The 23,381-nt window shown below is 37.8% G+C and overlaps 3 protein-coding genes across 3 annotated transcripts; all 3 read left to right on the top strand.

Annotated features, from left to right (window-relative positions):
* The first annotated feature begins 3,038 nt into the window (after positions 1–3,038).
* Pbp95 (proximal sequence element A Pbp95) lies at positions 3,039–6,086 on the top strand. The gene has a single exon (XM_074107433.1). It carries the CDS (start codon positions 3,276–3,278, stop codon positions 5,739–5,741), a length of 2,466 nt encoding a protein of 821 aa, XP_073963534.1. The 5' UTR covers positions 3,039–3,275; the 3' UTR covers positions 5,742–6,086.
* Positions 6,087–7,205: 1,119 nt separating this feature from the next.
* On the top strand, positions 7,206–9,506 carry LOC141442447 (low molecular weight phosphotyrosine protein phosphatase-like). Its single transcript, XM_074107437.1, has 4 exons — positions 7,206–7,439; positions 8,488–8,675; positions 8,834–8,995; positions 9,332–9,506. The coding sequence occupies exons 1-4, from the start codon at positions 7,400–7,402 to the stop codon at positions 9,419–9,421; spliced, it is 480 nt and encodes a 159-aa protein (XP_073963538.1). The 5' UTR covers positions 7,206–7,399; the 3' UTR covers positions 9,422–9,506.
* A 597-nt stretch (positions 9,507–10,103) lies between these two features.
* On the top strand, positions 10,104–21,411 carry LOC141442445 (uncharacterized). Its single transcript, XM_074107434.1, has 14 exons — positions 10,104–10,316; positions 10,497–10,631; positions 10,977–11,579; positions 11,697–11,830; positions 12,370–12,513; positions 14,608–14,794; positions 16,004–16,137; positions 16,644–16,718; positions 16,967–17,096; positions 17,602–17,738; positions 18,706–18,838; positions 19,181–19,294; positions 19,734–19,847; positions 20,920–21,411. The coding sequence occupies exons 1-14, from the start codon at positions 10,209–10,211 to the stop codon at positions 21,196–21,198; spliced, it is 2,427 nt and encodes an 808-aa protein (XP_073963535.1). The 5' UTR covers positions 10,104–10,208; the 3' UTR covers positions 21,199–21,411.
* Positions 21,412–23,381: the final 1,970 nt, after the last annotated feature.

Here is a 23,381-nt window from a genome sequence, read left to right as displayed (position 1 = left end):
GGACTGAAGCAATCTAGTCGCATGTGGAATTTAAAAATTCACAATGTTCTGTGTAACAATGGTTTGGTTCAAAGTAAAAGTGAACCTTGTGTGTACTACATAAGGTCAAAAAATGATTTTGTTATCGTAGCATTGTATGTTGATGATTTTTATTTGTTTTATCAAAAAGATAGCTTATGTAAAGTCAAGCTATTGCAAACATTAGAGAAAGAATTTAACATTAAAAATCTGGGTCCCATACAAAGCTACTTAGGTATCCGTGTTCGTAGAGATAGAAAAACGGGACTTTGTCTTTAGACCAGACTGTGTACATAAAGAGCATTTTAAATAAATTTAATATGTCTAATTGCAAGCCTGTATATACACCTATGCTTCAGTGTACTAAGTTAGAATTGGAAAATAAAAATGAATGTTTAAGTGATGACACATTCAAGTACAGACAGCTTATTGGTTCATTAATGTATTTGTCTGTCTGTACACGACCGGATATTGCTTTCGCGTGTAGCAAACTTAGTCAGTATAATAACTGTTATGGGAAATCACATTGGTCAGCTGCCAAGCGTTTGCTACGATATTTAGCAGGTACAATTAATTACGGTTTATTGTTTATAAAAAGTAAGGAATTGTCATTAAGTGCATATAGTGACGCTGACTGGGGAAATGACTGTCTTGATAGAAAGTCTTATACTGGTTTCGTTATAAAGCTGGGAAATAACACAGTTAATTGGGAATCCAGAAAGCAAAGGTCGGTAGCGTTGAGTAGTACTGAAGCTGAGTATATGGCTATAGCAGATGTATCTAAGGACTTATGTTTTATACAGAACCTTATGTCAGAGATACTTCCAGATACCCGTATAAGCATTATTGTTTATAATGATAATCAGAGTGCGCATAAGTTAATTGAGAACAAAGAATTGTGTCATAAGCGCACTAAGCATATTGATGTTAGATTTCATTTTATTAAAGATTTAGTGCAAAAAGGGTTTATGGTTGTAAAGTATCTGAGTACTGAAAGAATGATAGCCGATGCTCTAACTAAGGTATTAAGTGCTAGAAGAAACAGTTTATTGATGAATAAAATGTGTGTAAAGCCTTGCTAATTATGATTATGTGTACATGCATCATGAATTGTTTATTTATGCTAAGTTAGCATGATAGGTTGTTATTTTATGGTTTGGACTGTATACCTACTTGAATCTTGCATTGTGTAGAGTCAATAAAGTGTTGATGTAGAGTCGATGTAGGATTGATGTAGAGTCAATATAGAGTTAATGTAGAGTCTATATAGAGTCAATGTAGAGTCTATGTAGAGTCATCAAGCATGCAATTTGTTGTGTTCGGCATTAGATTATAATGCATAAGGGGAAGTGTTAAGATTGATAATGAATGGGCATGTAGATATGCATTATCTCTATTGCATGGCATGCCTTATGACCTTTTGTGTAATGACAACACCATGGGTTGTCTACTGCTCTCTATCTCGTCTTCCGTCCGTCGACTCACTGCTTGTTATTTTGTTGCTGTACTGTAATTGAATAAATCCTGATTCATCTGAGAAATCATCCGTCTACATTTTATTGTATCCACGATAAACCTCTGAAAGGACACCGACTGCTGCTCCTACAGTTTGGCTACACGAAGGTGAGCTGTCGCCTAAAAAAGTAGCCTATGTGTTATTTCAGATCAAGTGTCAAATTTCATAACTAAGGGGCTATAAGATTAGTAAGATATGCAAAATATTAGTGCAACGCCCTACATTGCGCTTGGTCAGGTTTATTGTTAATTTCGCATGTTATTTTTAATTATTTATTTTTTTATTCGTCCACTCTTTTCTTTTTGATCCCACTTAAAGTACATAAAATTTTGCATGGGAGGTATTTTTTTTATGCTTATGTTAATTTCTTTTCTGATTCTTTCGTTCAATTACTATAAGGACATTAAGATTGGTTTTTTGGAATCTTTTTGTATTTTTTATTTCAATTCCAAATTTTTACTTTTACGGTCATCCCGTAAAACCTAAATTGAAAATACAAACTGAAATAAAGATGCACAGAAAAAACAGAAAAATAAGACCATCACTGGGAATCGAACCCAGGTCCTCGGTAATCGGTACCGCGTGCTATACCGCTACACCACTGATGGTCAACGGTGCCGACACGAATTTCCCCTATGCACCTCATCTTTATTTCAGTTTGTATTTTCAATTTAGGTTTTACGGGATGACCGTAAAAGTAAAAATTTGGAATTGAAATAAAAAATACAAAAAGATTCCAAAAAACCAATCTTAATTTGATTGCTTAGTAACGATATCTCTTGTCCGGGTGAGCGGTTAGTTCCAATGGAGTGCCGAAAAGAGTTTCTCGATGAGGGCTACGGCATAGATGTCGCTAGCGTCACTGCTTAAGTGACTAAGTAAGAAACAAACAAGCTGAGATATAAGGTGCATAGGGGAAATTCGTGTCGGTACCGTTGACCATCAGTGGTGTAGCGGTATAGCACGCGGTACGGATTACCGAGGACCTGGGTTCGATTCCCAGTCATGGTCTTATTTTTCTGTTTTTTCTGTGCATCTTTATTTCAGTTTGTATTTTCAATTGACTATAAGGACCTTGTCGTTCAAGTAGCTTAAAAAGCGACCAGTCGCCATTTAGAATCTTACGTCGCCGATTTCCATTCCGAGTAGCCAATTGGCCACAAATTGCCATTGGTGGCAACACACTGACAGACTGGAAAGGCGGGGTGGCTGACAGGCTGACTTCTACCCTATGCTACCCTAGAGATATTCATCTATCCTATCTACCCATGAAAATTAAACTTTCCGAACAGGAGAGATGAAAATCAATTAACCTTTTGTTACTAATCACGCTTAAACAGATACAAATAAATAAATAAAAAGGGTAGATTAGAATTTTTCTACCCCTGTAGAGTAGAATAAGATGTCACTAGCTTCTAGCGCGTGAACCGAGAGCGGATTACGTAAATTAGCCTGGTCGATACTGTATGGGATTAATTTCCTTCGTCTTTCCTGCCTGGAGGGAAGAAAGAAACATGAGGTTTTGTCGAGTTTTGTCTGACAGTTAGTTAGTTAAAGTAAAGGTAGATAGATGAGATAGATCTGTGGTTACTGGTTAGTTTATTATTGTTATTTCGTTACGTTCTGTCTGTGTCTGTTATTGTCTAATAAATAATTTAAGTTTTATTACTTTATTCGATATGATATTCCGAATCAAATCTTCGTAACAAGACGGCTTACTATCAGCCTCGTGTGGAAGAACATGGATACGGATAGCGACATCGACAGCGACCAAGAGTCGCAATTAAACGATTTAGCGCAACTACAGGCCGCTATAGACGATGATGAGCCTTCTTCAATGTGGCTTGAGCCGTACATGAGTCCTAGTGGAACTAACTCGCTACAATCTCAGTCCATACCTAGCACGTCGAGTGCAGAGTCTGCTCAGGAGCACGCGAGAATCGACGCAGCACTAGGACTCAATAAATTACTAGATGAAAAGTTAAAGAGGCTTGAAAAAGTACTGGTCGGCCGCTTACACGAATGCAGACAAAAGCTACGAGATTTACATGAGCTAGCAGTCCCTACTGACAAGCAGGATCGCCAGGAAACATTCCGCTACGTGAACTGCGGTAAGCCCTATTTCAAAGACAAAGCAAACTTTCCAGCCCCCGATAATGAAGACACCATACTCATGGCCAAAAGTAACATGTATGACTTCTCTGAAATCACTGCTGTGCCTGGCTGGACGGTCAAAGACAAGAGCAACTTTACCAACCTCCTTCTAAAAATGTCCATAGATATTAAAAAGAAAGAGTTAACTTCTAAAATTGCCCAGTTAAAACGAGACGGCAAAGATATTAAGCCTAAAAAATTAGAAAAAGAAATTGATGCAATCAACAAAGAAATCACAGCTTTAAACAATAAATCACTAAAAGATATAGCTTTGCCAATAGACCAAGAGTATGATTGGGAGATTGTAGCCAACAAACTCAACAGACGGCACAGTGCCACCGAGTATAGATCACTATGGAAAGTGTTTTTGCATCCAAGTATTAATAAGAGTGTTTGGGATAAAGTTGAGCATAGCCGCTTACATGATATTGCAAATGAACACAATCTGCAAGACTGGGATTCTATTGCTAAGGCTCTCAACACAGCCAGGACTGGATACCAATGCTTTGTTTACTTCAGAACCAACATGAGCAACACATTTACTGGGAAAAAATGGACCAAAGAAGAAGAAGAATATCTCAGAAGACTAATTGAGTATTATAAAGAGGATGAATACATCCCATGGGGCAAAGTTGCTTCATCAATGGAAAACCGCACTAAAATCCAGATTTACAATAAATACTTTAGACTTGTTGAAAAAAGGAAAGGCAGGTTCCTTCCCGAAGAAGATGCTGTTATTTTGACATGCCTCGACAAGTTTGGATTGAACTTTAAAAAAATGTCAGAGTATCTGCCTGGACGCTCTGCAACACAAATTCGTGTGCGCTATGGAGTGCTTGCAAAGAAGAGAATTTCCACCATCTGGACTGTTCAAGAGGACAAGAAGTTATTGCAAATAATGGCAAATGAAGATAGCCTCACAAATTATTCATATGTTACTGACCAGTTTCCAGGAAAAACTCGTGTACATATTAGAGGAAGATATATAACTTTGTTAAAATGGATGAAAAGACACCCAAACTCTTCACTAGAAAATGCCCCAAGGAGAGGCGCGCGCCGCCTAGGTCACGGTCTTGCATCTGACAATCTCAACAAAGCAACAGAAAAACTTAAAAACAGAATTGAATCTGAAATTGAAAAAAGAAAGATCAAAAGGATAACAAGAGATTCGCCTCTTGAAGTTATAGAAGATGCCATTGTTGCTAACCTTTTAACTGAAAAAGTCAAAGAGGAAGAATCTAGAAAAGCAGAAGTCTGTGATGACGACTTAGTAGTCCTAAATAATGATTTTGTTATATCAGCACAATCCCTGAATGTCACAAATCTGCAGAAGCTAATAATCTTCTTAAGGGGAAAGTTAAATAAAGATCGATTTAAACATAGCTCTTTTGCTGATCAATATCCAGGGCTTTTGGACACACAGCAGGTAGTTAATCTCTTCCAAGTTAAGAGTTATTCTAAAAAAGGAAAAATAACAACACCTGTGGTAGTGAATCCTCCAGACATATGGGGAGAGAACACCTTAGATTCCTTAACATATGTGCTCCCACCACACTATGCTACAATAACTGGATGCAGAAAACTAATGGCATACATCAATCTTAAGACCAGAAAAGGTATTAGCATGTCTTCTATCAATATAGGCTCAATGATGAAAAGAAATCCCATTTTGAAGCAACAGATGTTTCTTTTGATGGAAAGATTCAATGCATTGTTCCTGTTTCCTATGGTGCTGTCAAATGAAGGTCCAGAGAGATTAGGAAGGCATGTTTTAAAGGATCCAAACAGTAAAAAGGACAATGATTCACTGGAAAAAATTGAAATTGGGCCCCCTTGCAACATCATTAGTTTAGGCATTCCCAATGGAGCTAAGAACATCAAAGCTTTGAGTAGTGAAAGCAACAGTGCAATAGACCTGGCGGATCCCTCTCCAGAACAGCAAGCCCTAAATTGTGTACAAAAAGTGGTTTTTGACAACAATGCCTTCAGATTTGTTACTGTAAAAGAGAAAAAGATTTTTAACCCGAAAAAAAAAATTATGCAGCTCTCATGATATAAACTTTGTACTTAAGATAGGATATGTAAAAAAGAAAAAAAATGGAGCATAACTTATTTATGGTTTTTTGTTTTTAACTCTAATTTTAATTTTACTATATTTAGTTATTATTGGATATAGAGCTACTGAAATATAGTTTAAGATACTTAAGTTTAAGGCACAAGTTTAACACATGATATGATGTTTAATACTGATATCATCAAGGCAACCTGTATTTTTTTCCCACAGTTAAATTCATGTTCATGTCTTAAAATATTGTTTCTTAATTTTCCTAAACTTGCCTGTGATTATGTAATGTAATCATTCATTATTAGAATGATTTCTTTGCCAATTAAAAAAAAAAATATTATGTACTCAGTATACTTGTCTTTTAATTAACCCTCACATCTTCTCCAGACTTCCAAGGGAACTTGAGTGCTATGAAAAATGTCGCGGATCGGAAAGCGCAGCGCGACCTGGTTGAAGCGGCGGGTTCACGGTGGATTCAGCAGGGCTACTACGAAACTCGAAACTCGAAGTTTGTGTCGTGCGGTCCCTCTGACACATACTATTTTGTCGACCGGATGGCTAAGCGGTTAGAGAACCTGACTACGAAGCTTGAGGTCCTGGGTTCGAATCCCGGCCGGGGCAGATATTTGTGTGAATAACACGAATGTTTGTTCTCGGGTCTTGGATGTTTAATATGTATTTAAGTATGTATTTATCTATATAAGTATGTTTATCCATTGCCTAGTATCCATAGTACAAGCTTTGCTTAGTTTGGGACTAGGTCAATTGGTGTCAAGTGTCCCATGATATTTATTATTTTTATTTTATTTAATACGAGAGCGAAAGGGACGGTACGATACGAACTTCGAGTTACGAGTTTCGTAGTAGCCCTGCAGGCCGCTTTCAACCGAACTACATTGGAGATATATAGGAGAGGCCTTTGTCCAACAGTGGATGTCCTATGGGCAACGCCTACGGCTGATATGCTGACGATGATGATAACGGAGCTAAGATTAAGCTACTTTCATTGGAAGGGCAGAGCTACACAAATAAGATGCATGAAAATGCAGTTAGGAAACTTGCTCTTACTACCAAAGACCAGGGTAGGGTGTAGACGGGGTAGTCTTTACACTGATCTAACTATAGGGGTCATAGTAGGTAACTCATGAATTAATTATTCGGTGATGCTTGAAACTTCTTGGGGGTCCCGCGGGAAGTTTGCACTATCCTAAAATAATATACATACACAGACCTTACTTGTTACTATTTAGTTGGGCTCCGCATTCTTTTTTTCCGTGGGTAGGTGCTAATACTCTTTGGACTAAACCAAGAGTAAAACCCTTGCTACAGTTCCATCAGTTTTCCGTTATTTCATTTCTTAAAAACACTACATGCGTGATATGGAACGCAACAATTTGACATTGGCTTTGAAAGAAACTTGGGGTCAGCTGGGGCTACTACTACGAAAATCGAAGTTCGTATCGTACCGTCTCTCTCACTCTGGTATTAAATAATATAAGCGTCGGTGGGACGGTACGAGATGAACTTCGAATTTCGCAGTAGCCCTGCAGAAATCGAGCAATTTGAGCAATTTTTTCTGCTTGAGCTTCAATCAAGTAAAAGTTTAATATTATTTTTAAAATATACACTACGATTCCAATCAAATTATGTCTGAAGAGAAGAAAAAAGCTCTTTTCATTTGTCTTGGTGAGTATTTAGATTATTTATTTAATCGTATGGCGTAAAACATTAAACAATTACACTAAAGAAAGCAAATTACAAACTAGCTATAATCCACATTCAGGGTCCCAAGCCACGACATTAAGTCAGGTGTCAGATTGTACAGATCTCCAGGGGAGCCCGAGTATGAGTGTAGAGGGCAGCGCTGTACAATGTGCTCCATAGTTTGAGCCTCCTCGCCGCATTCGCAGAGGGCGAGTCCCGCCAACCCACTTGTACCGAAAGTAGTGACAGCGTCCGTGTCCTGTTCTCAGTCTGTTTAAGCGGCACCAGAGCTTGCGTGGTAGACTGAAACCATCTGGTTTAACCGTGGGGTCTATAGTTTGCAGGGCAGTTCCAGTAGTTTGTGCATTCCACTCGTCCTTCCACCTCTGTTTGATGTCAAAATCCCCTAGGTTTTGGGCTGTTACACAAGCAGGGTGCCGAGATTTAAGCCGTTGGGGTGGAGGGTGACAGAAAGGCTGGTGAACAGGCAGAGACTGGTCCGCCTGTATTTTTCCGCTTCTCTTTTTAGCGCTTGCATCCTGCGGAGATGTGGCGGAGCAATATGGCTGAGAACTGGGAGCCAGTGGAGGGGAGTAGACTTGATTGTGCCGAGACACATCGCATGGCCTCATTCAATTTAGTGTCCACTTTTTGTACGTGCGCACTCTGGGGGACAACTGTTACTCGCGTCCGCAGGATTTACCTACCACAGCCCTGCACGTGTCCCCTGGGTGGTGCTAAAGAGTGACAAAACTTAAGGCGAATTGAACGTTCTTATAAATAGAGTATTTAGATGAATATTACCTACCTAAGTTACAAAATATGTAGCAAATTTCTTATCAATATTTGCATAAGTCTATGATACTTGTCGTGTTTTTTTAGTTAATTTCAATAGAATCATTAAATTACTGGTTCCCTCCTGGCATTAGGTGGTTCCTTTTCATAAACATGAATTGAATATTTTTGCTCCAGTAAAATCTTGCTTCAGTAACTTATAATTCAGCTAACATTTTTTTTCTTTTACTTTCAGGAAACATTTGCAGATCACCAATAGCTGAAGGTGTTTTTCAGAAAACTGTGAATGATTTGAAAATTGGTGATAAATGGGAGATAGACAGTGCTGCTATTGGTGGATGGCATGTTGGGAATCCACCTGACTGGAGGGCTTTGGATACCATGAAGAATCATAATGTCCCATACAATAATCATTGTAGACAGGTAAAAATTATTTAAATATACATTGGTAATTGCCATACTAATTAATTTTATTAAGATATGTGTGACAAGATAAGCTAAGATGATTTATTTGTAAAACATGAGTAAGCTTACATAATGGTCACAGGTTTACTTAATTATGTTTTTATACATATTTGTAGATCACTAAAGAAGATTTTAACTATTATGACTACATATTCGGCATGGATGAAGCTAACATGAAAGACCTTAACAAAAAAGCTCCCAAGGACTGTAAAGCCAAACTACTCATGTTTGGAGACTTTGACCCTCAGGGCGATCGGATCATCAGGGACCCTTATTATGTAAGCTATTAAAATAAAATTAATTTCAAATAAAACAAAACAACCTAATCCCATTCATAAAAAAGAGAGTCAAAATGCAGGTGTACCATTAGGTACTAATAAACAGGTTTAATAAAAAAAAAACTATTCAGTACCTAATTAAAAATAATTGCACCACTCCATACATGACATTACATTACAATGTGGTATACCTGCCCTCCTGATTGTCAAATAATATCAAAAGTGTATTTTGAGCTACAATCATTCTTGAATTTCAATTTTTCTTTTCTTTCTTTCTTTCAATCAAATGTAAATTATGGGGTCACTTCTTTTCTTAAAATTTGTTTTCTTTTTCAGGACAGTGATGCAAAGGGCTTTGAAAAATGCTACCAGCAGTCTGTGAGGTGTTCCAAAGGCTTTTTAGATCACTTGGAGAAGGAAAGTTAAGGAAATATTGTACAAATGTTGAATTTCAATGGAATACCTACACATTATTTTTCTTCTTACTACAGTAATAAATTTAATTTTTGAATCAATTGTTTTATTGTTCTTTTTTATAGGACCTTACAAAACCTGTTATAGCTGCCTACTAATCCTACATACTAATCAACTCAACCAAGCAATTCGTTGGCCTTCGTTGGCCCGGTGTGGACGCGCCATAAGACGTAAGTAAGTATACGTTACATTACAGTGAAATTAAAAATTTTGTTTGTGCGATTTTGGAATTTTGACTTTTTAAGCTGGCAGCACTGACGGATCATCCGCTCAGCTCAATACTCAATTTATTCATTCACTATAATACGTAGTAATCTCTTAAGGTGCGGCCACATGCAGCTGCTCGACGATTGCCCGATGCCCGATTTGTGGTGTGTAATAAAGAATATTTGTATTGTATTGTTTTGTATTTTTTTTCTCCAGCGAAAAAGCTTAACATTTTCAACTTTGTCGTTATATTATTGTCACGTGATCAGATTTGACGCAGGAAACGAGCGTCAGGCGGCTGCATGTGGCCGCACCTTTACTATAATTACACAGTTTAGTCTAGTCTGTGCATGCATTCCATTTCCATTCACCAAAGAGTATATTATATGTCATAAGTACCTATGCCATATTGCCATTCACTCACTCATGTAATTTGTCTTGTCAATGATGTTACGGCTGTTTATTGTTAAAATTATGATAATTTTTAATATAATTTAATTTACATAGTGACGTGATAAATTAAGTCCTCAAAATGTTGGAGTTAAAAGCTTGCACAGCATGTTTCAGCACTAATGCTACGCTGTACAACATGGACTCCGGCTCCTTACGGCATGAATACAACTTAGTGTCTGGACTCAAGGTATAATTTACGTGTAAATTTTTGTAATTCCAATCAAAATTCATTTTAACTTCAGCAATATTTTTGCTTTTTAGGCTTCTGTCGTGTAAGGAGTAGAATTATGTTTTATAATTTTTATTATATATGTGTTTCACCATGTTCTTATTGAATAAACGTTTAACGTAGTTGGTATTATTTCAGACTGCTGATTGCTCTGGGATGCCAAAATATTTGTGTTTCGAATGCTCAGCGTATGTTAAACGCTTCATTAAGTTTAGGAAAAAATGCCAACGCGCGCATTTTGCTTTGCAAGAAATTTTACTGAGACATAAAGAGGTGAGTTCGAAGGTACTGTTCTTCCACATGCATAGTATGCATTGAAGGCACAATTTTGACAACTTTCAGTTCTAACAGCTAAAATTTTCACATAAAGCAAAAATTATGAAACTATCTTATTATCTAATGTAATGATACAAGCACTTTTTAAGAATTAATGTCTAATACATGCGAAACTATATTAATATTAGTAATTATATCAAATTCTATAATTGTTCTTTGCTGTGACTTATTTTCTAATTTGAATAATATCTCATTTATCAAAACCAGACAAGTAGTTACATAAATTTGAGGAATGGAATATGTGCAGTGCAGGATACTTATCAAGCATATATTTTTTTTCAGATTAATGTAGGAATACTAGAGGCTATAGATGGTGAACGTTTGGACATTATGCCAGCTCTATCTTTCATAGATACAGACCACACAAAATATGAGGAAATACAGTTCCAGTGGACCAAGGCTAACCGTCTAGCTGTTTACGAAGGTGAACACATACCTATAATCCATCACAGCACATCCTCAACCCAAGTCATAGATATGCCTAAAGAACTAAAACAAGAACTTGATGATGAGGTCAGTCAAAAGAAGGAAGCTACGTCAGCTGAGCAGCAAGATTTAGAACAGTCAATATCAATAGTAAAAGATGATGAAGAATCTGATTATTTTGATAACAATGACAATAACCATAGCGATCATTCTGAAGAGATTGTGCCACCGGTGAAAGTTCCTCCTAAAGTTAAAAAAAAGGCTGTAAATAAATTAGAAGCTGATGGATCTAGTTTAGACGAGGAGTATGCCAGTATGGTAGTGATATCGGATCAGGAAGCGCAGGCTGCTGTTGATGTGTACCGGTTGTTTAGTCATGGTGCTTTTCGATGTCAAGTCTGCAACAAGGGATATCACACAGAGCAGAGGTTGACTGCACATTTACGTATGCATGATCAGGTGAGAAATACTATAACATATAAAAATCTTCTTTGATATTTATCTGTGGTCTTGCAAAAAATAATTTTAATTTGAATAATAGTTTCACTAAATATTCTTAATGTCTTTATTTTTCAGCATGTGAGTGGTAGCTTCCTCTGTGCTCTATGCAACTATTTTTATAAGACGGAGTATCTACTCAAGACACACATCACTGAGAAGCACATGTATAAATATGAGTGTAAGAAGTGCAATGAAGTCTCTTTTGATCGGTAAGTTCTACAATTTTACTTTTGTTGCCTACTTGATAGACAACTGAAATTTAGACGTCATACATTCTTATTTTTATTGTTGCTACAGCAAAAAAAAATTACATAAAAAATTAGAGGAGCCCCATAAGCTTTCGGCATCGCTTTCTATGAAAATAATGGTGAACTTGATGGTAATTCTTGATGGTAGATCCGATTTTCGTCATCCGATTTGATCATCACATCATACATAAAGATAGTTCTTTGTTCTTGTTGGCTGGTATGGTATCATTTTTAACCCCTTAACCGCCATTGTCTAAATCATAAAAGACAAAATATCCAGCTCCTTTCACCGCAGTCTTAAACAAAATGTCATATAGTTTTGGTATAGGTGGCGACATGGGCAAGTACGAATGAAAACGTATTGGCGGTTGAAAGGTTTGCCGATTTATGTCTACCCCTTATGTGTGTAGCAACTTTTAGGCAATATCATCTCAGGTGCTTTTTAGATGTAATTGAAAGCATAAACCATAATACCAAGATGCTTATTCATTGTTGAACAGTCTTTCAGCCAAACAGCACTATATCTGGGCTCACCTCCAGCGCGGTAAGAAGAAGAATGCCAATTGGTACGAGTCCCGCCCCAAGTGGCTCAGCACTAAGGGCGGGAAGCGAGTCAAGGGAGTGGTCACCATCCGGCCGGTCAGGTATGTAAACTATTGCGTTAGCTGCCTTTTCCCAACTCCCATTTCCCAAGTATTCCATTTGCCAACTCAGGATTTTCTCTGAAACTATATTTTTTCGTAAAGCCTGGTTTAGACTAGCAAGAAAAGACGTGCAAGTTGCATTACATTGAGAGGCCGTTAATCCAACAAGCATGTCAATCTAGCACCACAATATAATGCAACTTGCACGATTTTTCTTGCAAGTCTAAACTGGGTCTTACTTTCATAATACAAACCTAACAGTAGCATGGCGTCAGATATTTCCGTGGTAAAGATCGTTTACATCTTTCATAAATTCATATAATCTTGTTGTTCTATTGTGTAAATATTGGGCAAGCAAGTGGGAATAGAGTTTTATGGACGCTTCGCCACTGAACCCTAACCTAACCTACTGTATTCTATAAAAGCATAAGAAAACACGCTAAGAAAGAAATTTGGTTTCAAAGAAAATTGAGACTTAGTGGCAAATGAAACATTTGGCAAACAATAATTCTGCGAAAAGGCACAACCCGATACTATTGTACTTTTGAGCCATTTTAGTCTTTATAAACCACAAAACATTCTCTTACTACATAAATTTTTCCTTGTATTGCAATGCCCTGTGACGTATTTTTTTTAATTTGGCCCGTGAGGTTCGCGTATTTGCCACATACGCAAATGTGACATTTCTAATGAAAAAGTTGCTGTTTACCGCAACCTTTGCGCCTAGTTTTCGTGATCAGTTGTAGGCACTATTCGTGCCTGCTCAGAGGCCGTAGGTACTGTCTACACGCTGACGTTCGCGACCGCAACATCTCTTTCCACCCTCAAACTACACTGTGACAGACTGAAGCGGTGAAAACGATTGAGATTCCAAGTGTAGGCAATGAGCTTAGAGCAACGCGGGCTTCCTACCGGAAGGGTAGATTAATAAGCCATAGCGGTAGATTACCTTTAAAATAGCGTTTGTTGGGGGGGGAAATGTGCACACAAGTGCAGTTCCGCACACTTACATGCAAAAACAAAACTGCCAACTTACTGTAATGACGATGACGACGTTAACACGTAAATAATCCGACAATACACTAATAATTCGTGTACAGATGATTCCAAACTCACACATTGACATCACTAAGTTGTTCATCGGCGAAAAGTCGGAGTTATCGCTAGACCGATCCGAAATTTGTACGGATTAGCGGACTTGATGTTGGTAAACGAATCCGACAATAATGAATGACTTTGTTGTTTAAATGTAATTAAATAGCAATAATACGATAACTATTTACTTCCATGTGAAATGTAACACCATCATTTTGCAAGCTTGATGTCTCAGATCTCTTTTTACAGCAGAAAACTGAACAATTCGGCATTTTTAGCACTACAGCGCTTACTCGCGCGACTCGATTCGGTCTAGTATGAAATACTTCGAAATCCGAGCGCGCCTTGTTTTATAAAATTCGTATGCCCAGTTGGGCTTGTACTTTGACAGAGGGGAATGGGGCGAATGGCTACTCCCTTCCGTAGGAAGCCCGCGTTGCTCTAAGACAGTAAGGCCTGTGAGTTTTTATTGTAGCATTCGGAATCACAATCGTCCTCACCACTTCTTTCTTTCACAAGGTTTAGGATGCAGGTAGAAAGAGATTGCGAATGCGATCGGAGGCACCCGCGCGTTAGACAGGCCGTATTGTGTAACGCTCTGACGTTCGCGATCGCACCCAAGTGTGTTAGACAATAAGACCTCAAGCTTGGAGCACACAGAGAGCGGTGGCGCCACCGCTCCATTCCGCCTCCGCCGTCAGTGTGTTTCTAGCTTTAGGTCCTCTAATACAAATAATTGAGTAAGGGCGGTTTTAGACTAGCGTTTTATTTGGGCGTGAAGCTCCTTTTAGGAAGCGCGGTTAGTTAGGGGGTTTGTTTTCTTTGATTGTTGAACACGCAGGAATGAGCGTGAAGCGCGTATACTAAATAACACCGTCACACAGAAAAAACGTTAGTCTGAAACCGCCCTAATATATTTACTTGATAATAATGTCTGAATCTCTCAGTAGTTTTCAAAATAATGTTTTAAATATAAACATTACCGTATGCTGTCTTCAGGAAGATCACAAAGCTACCAGCAGACTTCCCGGTCTACACTCCGGTGAAGCACGAGGAGCAGTATGACTTGATCCTGGAACGGAAGAAGTCCAGAAACTATATGGAGGCGGAGTACAAGTGCGAGTTCTGCTACAGAGGCTTCCGGGCTGCCGCTACATACAACAAGCATATGAGGAAGCATGATCCTGTAAGTGCGCGTTTACACTTTAAAAGACAAATGACGCTTTAATTATTTTTTTCAGGATTGGGTAATTCTAAGTTCTTCTTACTCAGAATCATGAGCACTATTGATTTTGAGAAAAAATGCCCAATTTTCCATAAAATTTTATGTATCCATTTTGTAACGACTCTGTATTAGTGATGTAACGAATGTCATTTTTTGAACATTCGCGAATGCGAATATCTGCTACCGACATTCGCGAATGCGAATGCGAATATTCAGTTTTTCATTTTGGCGCCAAATTGTCGTTTGTACTTTGTTCCGAGAATTATCCAGTTTATACGAACGCATCGCAAAGTAAATAAATAAATAATACCAAATGATTAAGTGAAGACTAATAATGTGATTACGAGATTAAGTTATTTTAAGAAATTAATGTATTTTGATTTTATTAACCTATCTATTATCTAATAATTCTATTTTTTTCTGATATTCATATTCGCAAAACATTCGCAGAAATTTTGCGAATGCGAATGCGAATATGCAAAAATATGCGAATATTCGTTACATCACTAGTCTGTATGACAAAAAAGTTACAAACCAGACAAAAAAATTAGGGACACTTTTTTCTTCATCCAAATCAACGATGCAAATGATTCTGAGTGAGAAGAACCCAAAGTTGCCTAATTCTGAAAATAAAATAATTAAGGGACATTTAAAGTGAAAATGCACAAGTCGTTATTTTTAACCGTGGCCTAAAAAGAGGGGTGTTTAAGTTTGATCACTATGTGTGTTTGTGGAACCATACATGAATCATAGCGCCTAAACGGAAGGCCCTGTTTGGCGCGGCGTGCTGTTTCTATAGAGCAGAGCCCCGCCTCACGTAGCGCTGTTCTATGCGATGACATGAAACAAGCACGCCGCGCCAAGCCGAGCCATGCACCCGCGCGAGTTAGCGAAGCCCATCAGACTTTTGACCACCTGAAATTCCATTGGCTAGCTTTGATTTAAGTTAAGAGTTAAAGCGGAAGTTCCCAAACTTTTTTTCTCATAGACCATTTTTAAAGTTTTACTGTTTTCGGTGGACCCTTTGCTGCTTCAATTCTATGAGTACCATATTCCCACACTCCCATTCTTTTTAACGCCAACGTGGGCCCCCGTCTGTTCTCCCGTGGAACCCTTGGGGGTCCATTTGGTCCACTTTGGGAAACTCCGATTAAAGGGTACCGTTTCCAGGAGTACTCGGGCGCGTACCAATGCGACATGTGCAAACTGTACTTCAAGAGTCCCCGCAAAGTGTACCGGCACATGAACATAACGCACCTGTTCAAATACTCGTGCCAGCTCTGCAAGTTCGTCTGCTTCAATAAGTGAGTATTCGACAGTGAGCTTAGAATCCAGATGCGGACAGTGAGTTTGTGGGGCCCTGGGCTATTACTACTTGTTAATATTATTTGACTACCTAATCAATCAACTAATTGCCATTTTGTCAAAAACTCTGTTCTATTATAATATTATAGGTCTCCAATGGGGGTTGGGGGTCCTTTATACCCACGGCAATATTTAATATACCTAGTATTTTTCTCGGTAAAATATATACCTCGTTGAGTTTTTTTTTGTTATAGCCTAAATTTAATAAATATTTTGACTTTGACTTTGGCACTCTAGACTGCAGCCCAAAAAGCTCTTATACAGATTAACCCCTGTTAGAATATAATACAAATAAAATTAGGCAATTAATGAGAGTGAGCCGAACAGACTATTTATTAAAAAAAGTGGCTCACTTTAGCAAGCAAGACTGTAATGTCAAACGGACTTTACGATACTAGCGCCATCTAGCGATATTTCTTATTTTTGATCATTTTCTTATTTGCAGAGGTCAAGCGCATATGCACTATCGCTGGCACAAGAATGTTACGTACCAGTGCCCACATTGTGAGAAAGAGTTTAAGTAAGTAACTTGAAATACTACTAAATTTTTTTTCGGTTTGTGGGATATTGGATATTGGCAAAAAATAAACTTTATGCTTTATTCCAAAGGGTAAATATGGGAGTTTTTCCTACAGTCCACTTGTCCTTTTTCGCACAACCGCACAATTTCATAAGAAAAATACCGTTACTGCTTGGTTACGACTTAAAAAATACTCTACTACTCTTACTAATCGATCTGTTAATAATTCACCTCTAAATTTATTACAGGAAAGCGTCCACACGTTTGACCCACATCAGGATTAAGCATCCGTCCACGAACATCTGCAACATGTGTGGTCACAGCTTCGTGAGCGAGAACGGACTGTATTGCCACAAGCAACTGGCTCACAGTACTCAGGTATGCAATAGTAAATGTTCCCAGCAAACTTGACTATTTAGTCGAAATCAAACAGAGTTATCAACTGTCCTGATTTTTTCCCAAAAGGTGGTAACCCTCGGCACAGATGGTGACAAATTTGAATGTTTTGTGAATTTTGGGACTGTACTGTGTAATATTTCATTTATAAATTACCTATTATTTGTCAGGTGTGTGGGACAGCCTATACACACATGCGAAGCAAATCTTTGGTGTGTGTAGTTACCAATCCGCACTGGGCTTGTGTTGTGACTACAGCCCAAGCCCTGTCATTATTAGAAGAGGCACGTGCCTATTTGTGGAATGTATTCAGTGTCCAGAATAATGATATGTAGTATGATCACACACATACTTAGTTTTTCATGTCTACATGCTATAGAGGCACCTTTTCTTGTTCAGTGTATATCAGATGATGATGATGACGATGATGATAATGATGGTGATGATGATGCTGATGATTTTGTTAATGATGGTTTATTTGTTCCAGGAGCGTGACATAATGGAGCAGTCGGTGGCGAATCCTGACGACCCGCTGTTCTGTGCGGACTGCAACATACAGTTCTTGAACGAGGCAGCGTACGCCACTCACCTTGGCAGCTCCAATAAGCATGCTTCTACTAATCTGTGAGTGAGCCCTTGCCATCTTTAGTATGTAAGTTTTTCAAATGTAGTGATTATTCCTTTCCCATCGTATTTTTTCGTAAACGTTCGTATTTGTCATGCTAATTCAGTCAGCCTCAGTACCCATCAAGATAGCGTAGGGTATGATGGTATTTTATTTTAGACACTTACTACTCTACCGACATTCAGAAGGGATTTGGAACTGTTATTTACTGCTTAAAGCCAGACTCTTGCTACTTTTCTCCCGTAAGAGTTTGTCATCCTTCCCTCTACAATCCATATTCTCCCCTCTTTAACTTCAAGAGTATTTTTGTAACACCTGCATAGTTTATAAAAGTGTATTTATGTGTGTATTTTTTTATTTCCGACGTTTTGAATATGAATTGTAAGGGTGCTACTACACCAATCGATTGCTCGTCGATAGATGCAATCGAACGATGGTAGAAAGGATTAGTCGACGTCGATCGGCAGTTTCTACCACACCGACCGATCGATCGTCGATCAACGCCATCAATCGATGGTAGAATGGATTGGTCTATACTTCGTTATTTTTTTAGCATTTGAAAGAAGGTAAGCGATCTTGACGTGTCTTTTTGAAAAATGAAAAAAAATGAAAAATTGTTTTTATTGCAAAACACTTGAAAAATAAGTCACAGCAAAATAAATGTAACAATTAGCAAGGAAATATGATCATTTACATTAGTTTGGTATCATAAGTAATAGTTACTGTATTTTTAAAAAGACTTGCCAAGATTGTTTACCCTTTTGCTAATGCTAAAAAAACGATGTATACATCGATCCATAGTTTCTACTACACCAATCGATCAATCGTTTATCGGCCGGTATCTGTTGATCAGCAAAATCTACCCTAACAGAGGCTTTATGACTAGCGATTGTTATGGTATAAAATTTAACAAGCATTTTCCACTTCCAATAATCGGAGTTGAAATATATGTTTGACGCACGGCAGGTCTATAGTAAAGCCGGTCCGGCGCGGCGCGGGCGCGGCGAGCGAGCGGCGCCGGCGCGGCCGGCCGCGCTCCAACATATACAATTCCGAAGTGCTCAACAACGGGACCGTTACTTCCACCAGCTGCGACTTGGTAAGTTGGTTGGTGGCCTAGTGGTTTGGTCAAACGATTTTTTTAAAATTTGGAACTTGTGATGCGTATGTCGTGCTAGTCTAGTGGTTTGACCTATCGCCTCTCAAGCAGAGGATTGTGGGTTCAAATTCGGGCGCACGCCTCTGAGCGCTTCGAAATTCATGTGCGAAATTACATTAAGAATTTACCATGACTACTATGAGTTTATCGGTGAAGGAGAACATCAGGAAATCTGCGAAGCAATTCAATGGTGTGCGTGAAACTCTCAATCCGTACTGGGTCTGCGTGGGGGCCACAGCCCAAGCCCTCTCCGTATGCGATGATGATGTTTGTTTGTCGCAGTGTTCGGAACACCTGTCAAACGACGTGCAAGCGCGGAAGCATTATGCCGAGCAGCATCCCGGCGCGGAGTTCCTCAAGCGGTACATGTGTGACGTCTGCGGACACACCACCAAGGTAAAACGCATATACATACAGACAAAAATATACATTCGTACACACACCGACACGCTGGTGTAACGCCAATGTATGTTTATTCGTTGCCTAGTACCCACATTAAATTATAAGCTTTGCTTAGTTGTCCCAGGACATGTCTGACTTTTGACGAGTTCCTTAAATTTCAACCAAAGAATACTACTTACTGTAAATTATTTAAGTAATTACGTTAAGAACCCCTATGTCCCATAGAAATAACTCTATTCCGTCACGTTTTATCGGGGACCAAAACAAGACGACAAATAGAATTTTGTCCCGATTACCAATAAAGGAGTAGGTATGAATATAGGTAGGTAGGTATGAATGTAGGTATGATTTGTTTTGTTAAATGGCCGGAGACGGCATCGCATTTAACAATATTGAATGGCAACAATCGACACTGATTAATGTGATGTTGCAGCAATACGCGAACCTGATGGTGCACATGCGCACGCACACGCTCGAGAAGCCGTACTCGTGCCCGCACTGCGAGCGCCGCTTCAGCATGCCCAGCAACCGCGACCGCCATCTTGTGGTAATATATTTTCTTCGTTTATTTATCTCAAATTAACAATGTGATACAAAAATATACAAAAAGATCATCAAAGCCAAATATAGGGTTTACTAATGTTTCGGCGAATAACGTTTGGCAACCTGTTTCATTTCGCAATTTTTCATTTCCCATCTGTTTAATATTTCTGAAACTGTAAATATTTCAAGATTTTTATAAAACTAACCAAACCTAACCTAAAGGGTTCTACACGATGGCCCTGAAATAGATCCTGAAATATTTACAGTTTTAGAGTTTGCAAAATGAAAAGTTGCGAAATGAAACAGGTTGCCAAACTTTTCGTTGCGAAAAGGCAGTACTCGCCAAATATAGACTCGCTCTATCCTTGTAGGACCCAACGTCCTAATTTTAGGACTAGAAATAAAATTATACTTGTTCCGGTCCAAGTACAGAAATTAGAAATTATACAAGTCAATCATGAATAAGAATAAGAAGTTTATTTGTTATTAGTAAATTATTCTATTTTTTTTTGTTTACGCCGTATAACATTAGGACTGTTGAAACGATATTGTGCTAGCTATATCTCTAGTTGGTATCGAAACTAAAGGAAGAAGTGAATATAGACATTTATCAAATATCGTCCTGAGGTCCTAAAATCAGGACATAAAATTAACACGCTGCTTCGTTATTACAAATGTTATAAAAATAACTTCGGTGTTACGATGCTATAGTTGTGTGTATAAAGTGTTTAAAATATGAAAGTCGAAAAGAAATTTGGTTCTAACTATTTTTTAGCACAACACAATTACATTTTGAGAAAATTATTTTTATACCGTATTACTCGTAATTTCGGTAGGAATTCAAAATCGTCAATTCATTCATGTTGCGTATTTTCGATTTGTACTGAATGACAGTAAAGCGTTAAAATTTGTATGTAACTTGAACACTTATCGATATCGATAAAATAATTCGAGCACTACGAAGATTAAGAAACAACTTTATTAAACTCTAAAATAAAAACTTGGCTCAAAGATCTTGTTACCACGTCATAATCTCCAAAAAAAAAACCTTACTAAACGCGCAATAACATTAACAGGTGCATACCGGCGAGAAGCGCTATCAATGCCAACACTGCAACCGCCGCTTCACACAGTCCACCGCCGTCAAGCTACACATACAAACCGTCCACCTAAAGATACCATATAAACCGTGGGAGAAGAAGAACAGGAAACGGCGCAAAGAGGACCCCATTCTTGGGCCAGTCAACTCCGTCAACGTCGCTGCCGTGGGCGCGGCGATGTTGCCGCAGCATAAAATATTACTTGAAACTCAAGGGGATTATTTGAATGCTTTTATTAGTTATAATGATGAGTGAATGTGCTGTGTGCCAGAATGCAGTAATTTTGGTACGTATTTATTTATTCGTTCATTTGGGTACTCCTACCACTACCACAAACAACTAAACATGTTAGACAAGCCTAATATTAAATTTTTCTATAAACTGACATATTTACATATGCATGTCTAGTACTGACTCGTTAGACATGTTCGTGGTAATACGGCATATTTCCAATTACCAGACTACAGTCAGAGGGCACGAAATTGTAAATAGATATATTTTATCGAGATTTATTTTACTGACAATCAATTACCTATTAACCTTTTGACCGCCGTAGTCTAATGTATAAGACACCCAATGTCAGCCACTATCGCCGTAGTCTTATAATCAAAACAAAATGTCATATAGTTTCGGGGTAGGTGGCGATACGGGCAGGTACGAATGAAAACGTATTGGCGGTTAAAAGGTTAAAGTAAGCTCCACAAGCCCGACCTCAACTACAGGCGATTGGCGGCGCTCGTGCCTAAAATACCACATTCCCAAAAAACTTTTTTTTTTTTAAAACTACATTACCTATTTATTATTATTACATTCCCATTATACCAGATGTCCAAAATTATACATTCAATCAAAAAAAAACTTCCTTCACTAATCTTCGATTCTATAATGAGGTGCAACGAGAATCTGGTAAGCTAGAAATGTGGTTAAAAGGCAATGTAGTATTTTGAAAAATTGGTATTTTGGTAACATGGTATTTTAGGCACGAGCAATTGGCGGCATCTTGAAGCTTTGTTCTAGTACAATGCGCGTGTTGATAACGTGCGCTGCGCATCTCGATTGCGCAATGAACCGAGAAATTATGTTTACAATTTATTCTTTACAAAGAGGCGTTGACAATCTTGATTCTATGGAATCTAGGAGGAAGGACGACAATTTCTGTGTATGCAAAAGAGTCCGTGGAAAGGTGTTAAAGAGGTACACAAGGCAAGCAAGCAAGGAGCGAGGAGGTATACAGAAAGATTTATAACGATAATCAGAGTAAAATCACTAAACAATGTTTTTAACAGATTACGTAAACTAACCTCGTTAACACTAAAGTCCTAAACTTAGGACATATAAGTCGAAGCAAATGTCAACTTTAACCGATTGACATTAGATTTAAAATGTTAATAATAGACTGTGATATGGGTCTTACGCACGAGGTTAAATCACCGTTCGCGTTTTCTCACGTCAGTTACTTTAGGATAATATTTAATAATAATAATAATCTTTATTTATCTGTCATAAAAATACAATGTTAACAAACTTATTTGTTAACTTATTAAATTATTTTAGACACTTGCTACTTTATTGCCACTTTGGAGGGATTGGGAACTGTTATTTACGGCTTAAAGCTGGGCACTTTGCAACTTTTCCCTGTAAGAGATTTTCATCTACAATCCATACTTGACTCGTTTAAAAAAAATGGTGCATTTTAACAATGCTTGACTGTAGGTCAAACTGTACATACCACCATACGCTGAGATGTTAAATAATAGGGAATATGCATGGAATATAATTTTTCGCCTAAATAATTTAACTTTTGCAAACTGAAAATAAAAACGAATGAGACGTAAAAATAATCAATACTTTTAAGTTCAAAATGAAGAGTTACGGGCAATGAAGTTTGCGTTAGGTACATCCACGGTTCGTCTCTTTCTAGAATAATGACATTTTAGATGTATAAACTTTTCGTGGGCGACGTGTCATATGACGCCGTAGTACAGTCGTGTCAATTCTCTCTGTCTAATTGTAATATTTAATCGTCCATATATTTTAAGACTTCCTCGACTCAATTTCTCAAATAACTAAGATATATATTTTCTAAAAAATTAAAAAATGCTTGCATATTCTCTATTAAACTAAATGGATTTCAATTTTCTACTTTTTTATAGAAAATTGGTACTAAATATTTATTGTTTGTGAGTGCGGCGGTTGGAGCATTTATTGAATGAAGTTCAGAATCGTGGTGTGAAATTTTAAAATGATTGTCCTTAATATAATTTATTAAAAAAAATGTGTTCTAGGTCGCTTAAAATAATTACGTTTAAGGAAAAGATTATGTAAGATTCCTATAGAAAATCTTAAGTCTGTATTCATAGACCGTAATTTCTAATTTGCCTTAGTAATTATATTTTAATATAACGATAATTGCAGATGATGTATTTTTATTCATAATA

This window comes from Choristoneura fumiferana, chromosome 25, assembly GCF_025370935.1.
Source record: "Choristoneura fumiferana chromosome 25, NRCan_CFum_1, whole genome shotgun sequence".
NCBI classification, from domain to species: domain Eukaryota; kingdom Metazoa; phylum Arthropoda; class Insecta; order Lepidoptera; family Tortricidae; genus Choristoneura; species Choristoneura fumiferana.
This window is presented reverse-complemented; position numbering and strand designations above follow the sequence as displayed.